Genomic DNA, 11,950 nt, shown 5'->3' with positions numbered 1-11,950 from the left:
AAATATTATTTTCATCAAATTTTCATAATCCTATAGTTCTAGGAAGAAAACTTTTAAAAATTCTTTTGTTTTAGGTATGAAAAATGCATATTTATATTTTTATCGTCGATCGTTATCGCCCTAGTGTAAACGGGCCTTTAGCGCCGCCGGTATCCATAATGTTCATCAGCGCTTGACCGTAGTTAACAGGAAATGCTTCACTCGGAACATGGAATAACTTTCTTGTAATATGTCGCTGCACATGCTTAGTACGTAGATTTACAGCTTTTAAACACAACACAGTAGGCCTACTGTGAGAATTATTAGCCCTAATTTCATTCTTATTGAGAGTATTGGGAGGATTTGAATTTCTCTTAAATCGTCTTAAATTTGTCAGACAACTAACATGTGCATCATACCGTCCCAAAAGTCTCTCCATCAAAATTCACTGTTGTCGACACCATTGATAATTACATTTCTTTTTACAGACATTTGAATGTGTTGCGTACTCTTCTTCTCTACTCTCATTCAGTTCGGTAGAAACAATTACAGCAGTAACTGCAGTAGTTATATCGTTTATAATGGGAAAAGGAACTCTATCGCAACTACCGGTGACTATACTACTTTTTGTTCACTAAAAATTAGAAATAGAAAGAACAACAATGATAATAATTTATGATTAATGTATACAATTTTAGTGATTGGTTCAAATCTTGTCGTAAGCCAAGGGGTTTTTTTTCTGATTCCAATACAGTGTCGTCGTCAAATCATTCTTTATTTAAAATAAAATACATAAGAATGTAACAAACATCCCAGGTCACAGCTTGTAGGACCAAGCCAATGCAGGGCAACCGCATGAGCTTTGTTTAGAAAAGTTTTTGGAAAGGTTATATAGACACCCTGAGGTATTCTTTCTTTCCAACATGAAGTACTCTGTAATCAGCTACCATCGCTATATAAATAGCCAATAACTATCAACTACCAAGAGTACGAGAAAAGCCAAACTTACAATAACTTCATTTCTGCTTCATTTCAGGACTTACAAGTATATATTGATACGCCAGGTGATATGACGACGGAAAAGTTTCCGCCTGCGATGGCAAAAAAGGCATTTGCTTTGAACCCATCGAATGGAGGAAGTTACAGACAACCATTTTTATAGAAATAAAAATCTAGAACAATGGACAGCAGCAAAGAACTTCAAATTCTGCATATATTATTATTTACAGTCTATCTTATAAAGTTGTGCTGCCGTTATAAGTTCTTTGACAGCAGCACATAAGATAGACTGTAAATAATAATATATGCAGAATTTGAACGTTCTTGACAAACCAGTATTTGCTGAAAAATTCGTGAACTCGGCAAATCATTCCTTGCTGTGATGTAGCCTGCTCTGTAGTGAATCCGCAGGTTGACAAAATGACAGTAACAGTTTAAGATTATTGTTATGTTAGTAAAATTCTCCAAACAGTGTCAAACTGCGAGTTTACAAACATAGGTTTTGGTAAAGTGGTAGTGTAAACTAGGCTGCTGGACTTTTTTTATGCTAGTGGGCATGTTATGCAATTGCAGCCCACTACTACTTTTTCTTTCCGGCATATAAATAAACCAGAGAGTTGTAAATGAACACAGATCGTAAAGTTACATTTTTAACTCCAGCCAAATGTTTAAAGATGTATTGTCCCTTGAAACACAAAAAAATGAAGGTCAGAATATTCTAAATTTAAATTGGCCATATCAAAGTAATGTTAAAGTTATTCACTTTAAGTCGAAAATTCGAGCCAAAAACAACAATTTTACGTAATTAACAGCTAAATTAACTTGATTACATTTCTTCTGGAAAATCATCGCGAGCGAAAGTAAACAAAGATTTGAAACCATGATTATACATTATGCATGATGCTAATTAGGATTGTTTACAACTCTTCACGGTTGAGAAGGTGTTCTCACACAGATCGCGAGGAAGTTTTATGATTATGCATACAGAGTAGCCAAATAAGCGTGTTGCATTATGAGATATGTTTTGATCGAAAACTTTGACTGGAAGTCAAAGTTATTTTTTGAACCAAAAAACGTCTGTATTTCAGTTAAATGATTTTTTTTTCGACTAATTTTTGGTGAAAGTTAATGACTATTATGATACTTCAAAATGACCCACTTTTTTTCAAAATCTTTTATTTTTTATTTTTTTGGAATTTCACAAAGGGACAATACATCTTTAAAGCGAACAACTTTCCAAATTGATATAGATACTCAAAGATTCCAATAACAAAAAATACTTTCTCTACTTACATACAGTAGTAATAGTCATGGAACATTCAAGTAAGTACTCACGTTTTACATTTACATAAACTAAAACTAGTTCACTGTCTACCAGCAAATCACGACGTGCAAAGAAAAAACAAAACGTGTCGAGGATAAATGTTTTAATGCAAAATTATAATACTTCTAAGGTGTCAAATGGAATGTGATAATGTACAACTTGTAATGTAATAAGTTGGTACAAAAAACTAAAAAATGTTATTATAATAAAATTATAACAAAAGCTACAACGTGTTTAAATTATTGCTTAATACATAAGAAATATAAAGGCAGTACAAATAATTTTGCAGTATTTTCAAGGCCATATCAAACTATCAGCTGTTTTACTTACATAACTGCAATATTAGCTGCACACAAAAACAAATTACTGCAGCATTTCCTCTAAGTATATACATACTTGATTAACCTATTACTGCAGTCTGTTTGAAGGTTTTTCCATTTAAACTGCAGTATTAGGTTAAAATTACTGCAGTAACTGCTATAAAATCATCAAATTTGCGCTTACAATACATACTCTTCTATAAATTTTCGGTGTTATATATTGATTAGTAATAAAAGTTTAACAAAATATAAACACAAAATATTGTATTAAAATATAGTATATAATATTTATAATTTGTATTTTGAAAAAACATAATTTGTTATTTGTCCATATATAGTATTACTTGTCCAATAAATCGAAATAAAAATATCAAAGAAACTAAAGCAAGAGTAATAACAAGGCAGTTTTATACTAAATAAATCTAGAATTTCGGTGTCTCAAATATGGAACACATTTTCCTAACAAAAAAAAGCAATTTTTAAATAACCAACAAAATAATTACTAAATTCAAACACTAAAAAGGTGCAGTCGAAAAATAAAAACACCCCCTACAACCAATGAATAAACAATTCATCAATAAGGCCAGAGACACGCTGCTGTGTACAGCGTTTTATGAAGCAACACAACCCATGAATACACAAGGATAAGTTACAACAAATTACATGTTGTTTGTTTTCATGAAATTAGCAATACAACATATTCAAAGTACACAGGCCTTATCACTTTATTGATGAATTGTAATGAAGAAGTGCGAAAACATTTGGCATACTCAATTGGGATTTTAACGTTGCATAATAGTATTTTCATTGAGTATTTAGTACGCAACGAACAAGCTTGCGTTAAGTTAACATTAATTAACATTAATCAACATTTATTATTTTCAACATATTTTCTGTTGAGCGCAACGATTTCCGAAGTGAATACGCCAAATGTTACAGATCATAGAAAGTCTATAATATAAAATAACAAAGTGTTTCTAGTAGTGTGAATTAGATTGGTGCAATCTTTACAGTTCATCTTTAGCTTGACTGAGGTGATCATTCATAAATGAAAACAGCGAGTCCAGTTCACGAGATTTACTGTACTTTTCTACATTCTTACCGTTCTTGAACAGAATAAGGGTAGGATAACCACGTACCTGTAATCAAAGCAAACATCACAATTATTTATTCTAATCACTAAATTGTTAAAAGTTACCATCTTGGGCTACATACAAGTCTAAATAACAAGTTTGATACAAATTGCTCCATTTTAAGTTCTGGTTTTTAAGATTCTTTTCTCCTGCACTAATTGTGACTATATCTACATTATCTGCAGAGGAGGGTTGAACAACAACAACATTTATTTAGAAACAGTTCATGAAATAAAAACAGCATACATTAATTACAATAACTTAAATGGTAACATTAAATAAGAACTGTTTCAGAAGTTGAAAATAGTACTAAAGATAAACTTACCTCATATTGCTTACAGGTTTCCTTATGCACAGTACAGTCGATCTTGGCAATGCTAACCTTATCATTATCATCAAACTTTTCAGCTAACGTATCCCAGGTTGGTGCTAGTCGTTTGCAGTGTCCACACCTTTATTAGAAAAACATGCCATTTTAAGTTTTTTTAGGTCATACCTTATTTTATCTTATACTAGTACTGAGTGGTGCTGATGTATTCTGTATAATATATTGGGATTGATGGGTTAGAAAATGTACAAGTTGTTTTAAATGCATAGACAACTCTTACTCAAAAACTCAAAATACATAAATAGATAGAGTACTATTAAAAAGTATTAATGTTAACACACCATGGTGCATAGAATTTAACTAATGTTAAATCTTTTGCTACACTGTCTTTAAAGGTGTCATCAGTAAGGACATCAACCTACAAAAAAAGATTCAATATTTCTAACAGGAAATGCTTCACTCGGAACATGGAATAACTTTCTTGTAATATGTCGCTGCACATGCTTAGTACGTAGATTTACAGCTTTTAAACACAACACAGTAGGCCTACTGTGAGAATTATTAGCCCTAATTTCATTCTTATTGAGAGTATTGGGAGGATTTGAATTTCTCTTAAATCGTCTTAAATTTGTCAGACAACTAACATGTGCATCATACCGTCCCAAAAGTCTCTCCATCAAAATTCACTGTTGTCGACACCATTGATAATTACATTTCTTTTTACAGACATTTGAATGTGTTGCGTACTCTTCTTCTCTACTCTCATTCAGTTCGGTAGAAACAATTACAGCAGTAACTGCAGTAGTTATATCGTTTATAATGGGAAAAGGAACTCTATCGCAACTACCGGTGACTATACTACTTTTTGTTCACTAAAAATTAGAAATAGAAAGAACAACAATGATAATAATTTATGATTAATGTATACAATTTTAGTGATTGGTTCAAATCTTGTCGTAAGCCAAGGGGTTTTTTTTCTGATTCCAATACAGTGTCGTCGTCAAATCATTCTTTATTTAAAATAAAATACATAAGAATGTAACAAACATCCCAGGTCACAGCTTGTAGGACCAAGCCAATGCAGGGCAACCGCATGAGCTTTGTTTAGAAAAGTTTTTGGAAAGGTTATATAGACACCCTGAGGTATTCTTTCTTTCCAACATGAAGTACTCTGTAATCAGCTACCATCGCTATATAAATAGCCAATAACTATCAACTACCAAGAGTACGAGAAAAGCCAAACTTACAATAACTTCATTTCTGCTTCATTTCAGGACTTACAAGTATATATTGATACGCCAGGTGATATGACGACGGAAAAGTTTCCGCCTGCGATGGCAAAAAAGGCATTTGCTTTGAACCCATCGAATGGAGGAAGTTACAGACAACCATTTTTATAGAAATAAAAATCTAGAACAATGGACAGCAGCAAAGAACTTCAAATTCTGCATATATTATTATTTACAGTCTATCTTATAAAGTTGTGCTGCCGTTATAAGTTCTTTGACAGCAGCACATAAGATAGACTGTAAATAATAATATATGCAGAATTTGAACGTTCTTGACAAACCAGTATTTGCTGAAAAATTCGTGAACTCGGCAAATCATTCCTTGCTGTGATGTAGCCTGCTCTGTAGTGAATCCGCAGGTTGACAAAATGACAGTAACAGTTTAAGATTATTGTTATGTTAGTAAAATTCTCCAAACAGTGTCAAACTGCGAGTTTACAAACATAGGTTTTGGTAAAGTGGTAGTGTAAACTAGGCTGCTGGACTTTTTTTATGCTAGTGGGCATGTTATGCAATTGCAGCCCACTACTACTTTTTCTTTCCGGCATATAAATAAACCAGAGAGTTGTAAATGAACACAGATCGTAAAGTTACATTTTTAACTCCAGCCAAATGTTTAAAGATGTATTGTCCCTTGAAACACAAAAAAATGAAGGTCAGAATATTCTAAATTTAAATTGGCCATATCAAAGTAATGTTAAAGTTATTCACTTTAAGTCGAAAATTCGAGCCAAAAACAACAATTTTACGTAATTAACAGCTAAATTAACTTGATTACATTTCTTCTGGAAAATCATCGCGAGCGAAAGTAAACAAAGATTTGAAACCATGATTATACATTATGCATGATGCTAATTAGGATTGTTTACAACTCTTCACGGTTGAGAAGGTGTTCTCACACAGATCGCGAGGAAGTTTTATGATTATGCATACAGAGTAGCCAAATAAGCGTGTTGCATTATGAGATATGTTTTGATCGAAAACTTTGACTGGAAGTCAAAGTTATTTTTTGAACCAAAAAACGTCTGTATTTCAGTTAAATGATTTTTTTTTCGACTAATTTTTGGTGAAAGTTAATGACTATTATGATACTTCAAAATGACCCACTTTTTTTCAAAATCTTTTATTTTTTATTTTTTTGGAATTTCACAAAGGGACAATACATCTTTAAAGCGAACAACTTTCCAAATTGATATAGATACTCAAAGATTCCAATAACAAAAAATACTTTCTCTACTTACATACAGTAGTAATAGTCATGGAACATTCAAGTAAGTACTCACGTTTTACATTTACATAAACTAAAACTAGTTCACTGTCTACCAGCAAATCACGACGTGCAAAGAAAAAACAAAACGTGTCGAGGATAAATGTTTTAATGCAAAATTATAATACTTCTAAGGTGTCAAATGGAATGTGATAATGTACAACTTGTAATGTAATAAGTTGGTACAAAAAACTAAAAAATGTTATTATAATAAAATTATAACAAAAGCTACAACGTGTTTAAATTATTGCTTAATACATAAGAAATATAAAGGCAGTACAAATAATTTTGCAGTATTTTCAAGGCCATATCAAACTATCAGCTGTTTTACTTACATAACTGCAATATTAGCTGCACACAAAAACAAATTACTGCAGCATTTCCTCTAAGTATATACATACTTGATTAACCTATTACTGCAGTCTGTTTGAAGGTTTTTCCATTTAAACTGCAGTATTAGGTTAAAATTACTGCAGTAACTGCTATAAAATCATCAAATTTGCGCTTACAATACATACTCTTCTATAAATTTTCGGTGTTATATATTGATTAGTAATAAAAGTTTAACAAAATATAAACACAAAATATTGTATTAAAATATAGTATATAATATTTATAATTTGTATTTTGAAAAAACATAATTTGTTATTTGTCCATATATAGTATTACTTGTCCAATAAATCGAAATAAAAATATCAAAGAAACTAAAGCAAGAGTAATAACAAGGCAGTTTTATACTAAATAAATCTAGAATTTCGGTGTCTCAAATATGGAACACATTTTCCTAACAAAAAAAAGCAATTTTTAAATAACCAACAAAATAATTACTAAATTCAAACACTAAAAAGGTGCAGTCGAAAAATAAAAACACCCCCTACAACCAATGAATAAACAATTCATCAATAAGGCCAGAGACACGCTGCTGTGTACAGCGTTTTATGAAGCAACACAACCCATGAATACACAAGGATAAGTTACAACAAATTACATGTTGTTTGTTTTCATGAAATTAGCAATACAACATATTCAAAGTACACAGGCCTTATCACTTTATTGATGAATTGTAATGAAGAAGTGCGAAAACATTTGGCATACTCAATTGGGATTTTAACGTTGCATAATAGTATTTTCATTGAGTATTTAGTACGCAACGAACAAGCTTGCGTTAAGTTAACATTAATTAACATTAATCAACATTTATTATTTTCAACATATTTTCTGTTGAGCGCAACGATTTCCGAAGTGAATACGCCAAATGTTACAGATCATAGAAAGTCTATAATATAAAATAACAAAGTGTTTCTAGTAGTGTGAATTAGATTGGTGCAATCTTTACAGTTCATCTTTAGCTTGACTGAGGTGATCATTCATAAATGAAAACAGCGAGTCCAGTTCACGAGATTTACTGTACTTTTCTACATTCTTACCGTTCTTGAACAGAATAAGGGTAGGATAACCACGTACCTGTAATCAAAGCAAACATCACAATTATTTATTCTAATCACTAAATTGTTAAAAGTTACCATCTTGGGCTACATACAAGTCTAAATAACAAGTTTGATACAAATTGCTCCATTTTAAGTTCTGGTTTTTAAGATTCTTTTCTCCTGCACTAATTGTGACTATATCTACATTATCTGCAGAGGAGGGTTGAACAACAACAACATTTATTTAGAAACAGTTCATGAAATAAAAACAGCATACATTAATTACAATAACTTAAATGGTAACATTAAATAAGAACTGTTTCAGAAGTTGAAAATAGTACTAAAGATAAACTTACCTCATATTGCTTACAGGTTTCCTTATGCACAGTACAGTCGATCTTGGCAATGCTAACCTTATCATTATCATCAAACTTTTCAGCTAACGTATCCCAGGTTGGTGCTAGTCGTTTGCAGTGTCCACACCTTTATTAGAAAAACATGCCATTTTAAGTTTTTTTAGGTCATACCTTATTTTATCTTATACTAGTACTGAGTGGTGCTGATGTATTCTGTATAATATATTGGGATTGATGGGTTAGAAAATGTACAAGTTGTTTTAAATGCATAGACAACTCTTACTCAAAAACTCAAAATACATAAATAGATAGAGTACTATTAAAAAGTATTAATGTTAACACACCATGGTGCATAGAATTTAACTAATGTTAAATCTTTTGCTACACTGTCTTTAAAGGTGTCATCAGTAAGGACATCAACCTACAAAAAAAGATTCAATATTTCTAAACATGTGCACACTAACCAGCTTTCTACTAAATAAGAATTGTTGTACAGCTAAGCAGTATGAATTCTGCTTTCTATAACAAAGTATTTGCAGTGGCAGATCCAGGATTTTGAAATAGGGGGAGGGGAGGGGGGTTGCGCCGGGGCGTAAAAATTGTGAAACAAAAGGCATTTTGCATTACAATTTGCGAAATTTAGGGGAGGGGCCCCTTTGGATCCGCCCCTGATTAGTATCAAACATTAATACTGTAGTATCATACTCCTGAGTGCAGTGTATTGACACAAGAGAAGTAAGCTGTATTAAAATGCAAATCTTAAAGTTAGTAATAGCCTGGACAAGGAAATATTGTTGATACAAATATGATAAGACCCTCAACACCCCTTGTAACGACCAATGAGTACATATTGTTTTTAAAAAACACAAACTTTCCCCAAGCTACCCTTTTGAATCTTCCCGTAGAAGTTTCAACTTTTTCAACTTACACTGGACTCTGTTTCCACTGGTTCTTCTTTCTTAGGCTTTTCTTGTGCTTTTGGTGGTGGTGTTTCAGTTTTTGTTTCTTTACCTACCATTTTCATGACGTAATTTTTCAAAGCAATATGATCTCTACCACCTTGATACTTTTCAACCTAAAATATAGAGAATTGAGAACTAAAATATTAAAATAAAAATCATTGGCCTAAAAAATAAAAATAACATTCTTAAGCTCTGTCTACACTATCAAAAAAGTGTGATGTGTTCAAATATGGTAGTGATATGCCCAAATATGGTAGTGATATGACATCGACATGTCCATATATGGGCACATCACATTTTTTTGTCACATAACGTTTGATAGTGTAGACAGAGTTTAAGAAAGTAATAAAACCCACAAATACAGCATATTTTCTCATACTCATGCTTGCAGTAATTCATTTTATCATCAATACAATATAAAAAAGAATTACCATTTCACCCTTCTTGAAAAACAACAGCGTTGGGTATCCACGTACATCAAATTGATCACACACCTCCTTATCTGTAGTACAATCAACCTGTAAGCAAATACAAACCAATTATATACATACCAAAATTCTACATATTTTTTTAAAAGCTGGATCTACAGTAATCCACCTGTATGCAAAATTTAATTCAAATAAACACATTATCATTTACCTTAGCAATAGTGACATCATCAAGGTGTTCAAATCCTGTTGCAAGTTCATCCCAGACAGGTGCCAGTCGTTTGCAGTGACCGCACCAAGGTGCATAAAACTTAATGAAATGATTTCCACTAGTTATATGATCTTTAAAATCTTTCTTAGTAAGCTCATACAAACCATGCTTTGGCTCTGGTGGTTTAGGTGCCTCTGGTTCCTGAAATAAAGGAAAAATTGAAGATAAAGCTGTCTACACTATCAAACTTATGTGAAAAAAAGTGATGCACCCATATATGAACATGATGATGTCATATTACTACCATATTTGAGAATATCACTACCATATTTGAGAATATCACTACCATATTTGGGCACATCACACTTTTTTGTCAAACTAGTTTGCTAGTGTAGACAGAGCTACTCTACAATACAAGCAAGTACATGATGATGGGATGCCAAACTTGGCCATGATTGTTTTGTAATAAAAGTATTGAGAAATAAAATTCATTAAACAGCCTGTAAAAGCATTATAGCACCAGAGTGGGTTAGGACTCTTTCTTAGTGTAAAAGAGTGACACCACAAAACATATGAACCAGGGGCGGATCCAGCATTATAGATTAGGGTTGGTGGGGGGCTAAATATTTCATAACTGATAAAAATGATCCAAAAAAATGATCCGAAAATTATTTTATTTTAAAAAGACATGGCTGTTTTTTAGCCTTTAAGCCTGTTTAGCCCCGCCTAAATCCACGCCTGTGAACCATTTTGTTTATTATATCCTGGGGAAGTATGCTGTCTACTGGGATATTATAGTTACCTGTAGCTGTTCACGTATAAAAGACTCAAGATTATCAATGTCTCTTTTGCCTTTAAACAATAATGCTTCATCAGCATTAGGACTGAAGAACTTTAGAGTTGGATAACCTTTGACCCCATTATCGGCACATAATTGTGTTTCAACTGTACAATCAACCTAGAGAGAAATGATAACATTGAAAAATTATATGATATGCAGGGTATTCCAGTGTGAGAAATGAATTGTGATTGGCTATTCTTATAGAGAAATTCTACTTGGACAACAGTGAAGTGATGTAAAGAAGAAGGCAGTGAAGAATCTAGATATACAATAGATACTTAACATTTATTTAGCGTCAATTACGAACCTTTGCAATGCTAACTTTAGAATTTTCATCTTCATTGTATTTTTCTGCTAACTCATCCCATGTTGGTGCAAGTCTTTTACAGTGGCCGCACCTAAAATCAATCAGCACACAGTAATAAATGTATAAAATGATTCTCTGTCATGCAGTCCTCATTTTATTTTTGTTACAATCAAATAAAAAAGGTTATATAATAATAATTAATATCTTAGTAGGTATAGGCCTAGGCCTATTCTATAAAAAAGGATACTAGCCTACTACAGTTCTGTTCTCTCACTGGCAACAAAATATATATACAATATATATATTTTTTTTAATCTAAAGAGAGATGGTCCCTCAGTCAAAGCTAGCTTACATTACCTAGTTACTAAGACTCTAAGTCTCCTACTACTAGTACTACAGTAGTAGTAGTAGTAGCTAGCTAGCTAGCTAGTAGGCTCTTATCAATTTGGTTAGTTTACTGCTGCAGTTAGAAAAAGAGGCTCTGCTCGGCTGGAGCGAACTTACCACGGAGCAAAAAACATTATAAAGTGTGGCTTAAGAGAAACTACTTCATTAAATTTTTCAGTATTATAAAGGCAATCTGTAGATCCATGATCAGCACTTATAAAACTTGCTAGGCTAAGATAAATTGAAAGAAACAAGATTTTTGTCACGTCCATAATTCAAAACTTTACTTCTTTACTGCAGCGACGACGTGTAGTTAATTGAATTGAAGAAAAGATGAATGTGACGTGTACACGAGCACGCCGCCATGCGGTGGACATGGGACCATTCAACCG

At 32.4% G+C, this 11,950-nt stretch overlaps 2 protein-coding genes across 2 annotated transcripts; both read right to left on the bottom strand.

The window, feature by feature from the left end:
• Nucleotides 1–2,390: 2,390 nt before the first annotated feature.
• On the bottom strand, nucleotides 2,391–4,785 carry LOC144841415 (thioredoxin domain-containing protein 5-like). Its single transcript, XM_078697742.1, has 4 exons — nucleotides 4,741–4,785; nucleotides 4,425–4,501; nucleotides 4,081–4,207; nucleotides 2,391–3,761 (listed from the first exon to the last, which is right to left on the bottom strand). Exons 1-4 carry the CDS (start codon nucleotides 4,783–4,785, stop codon nucleotides 3,630–3,632), a joined length of 381 nt encoding a protein of 126 aa, XP_078553868.1. The 3' UTR covers nucleotides 2,391–3,629.
• Nucleotides 4,786–6,732: 1,947 nt separating this feature from the next.
• Nucleotides 6,733–11,871, bottom strand: LOC144841524 (thioredoxin domain-containing protein 5-like). The gene is made up of 9 exons (XM_078697884.1): nucleotides 11,676–11,871; nucleotides 11,172–11,262; nucleotides 10,826–10,981; nucleotides 10,024–10,224; nucleotides 9,816–9,902; nucleotides 9,351–9,497; nucleotides 8,767–8,843; nucleotides 8,423–8,549; nucleotides 6,733–8,103 (listed from the first exon to the last, which is right to left on the bottom strand). The coding sequence occupies exons 1-9, from the start codon at nucleotides 11,828–11,830 to the stop codon at nucleotides 7,972–7,974; spliced, it is 1,173 nt and encodes a 390-aa protein (XP_078554010.1). The 5' UTR covers nucleotides 11,831–11,871; the 3' UTR covers nucleotides 6,733–7,971.
• Nucleotides 11,872–11,950: the final 79 nt, after the last annotated feature.

The sequence above is a fragment of the Antedon bifida genome, chromosome 4 (assembly GCF_963402885.1).
Source record: "Antedon bifida chromosome 4, ecAntBifi1.1, whole genome shotgun sequence".
NCBI classification, from domain to species: Eukaryota; Metazoa; Echinodermata; class Crinoidea; order Comatulida; family Antedonidae; genus Antedon; species Antedon bifida.
The sequence above is the reverse complement of the archived record's forward strand: the minus strand, read 5'-3'. Positions and strand labels throughout refer to the sequence as shown.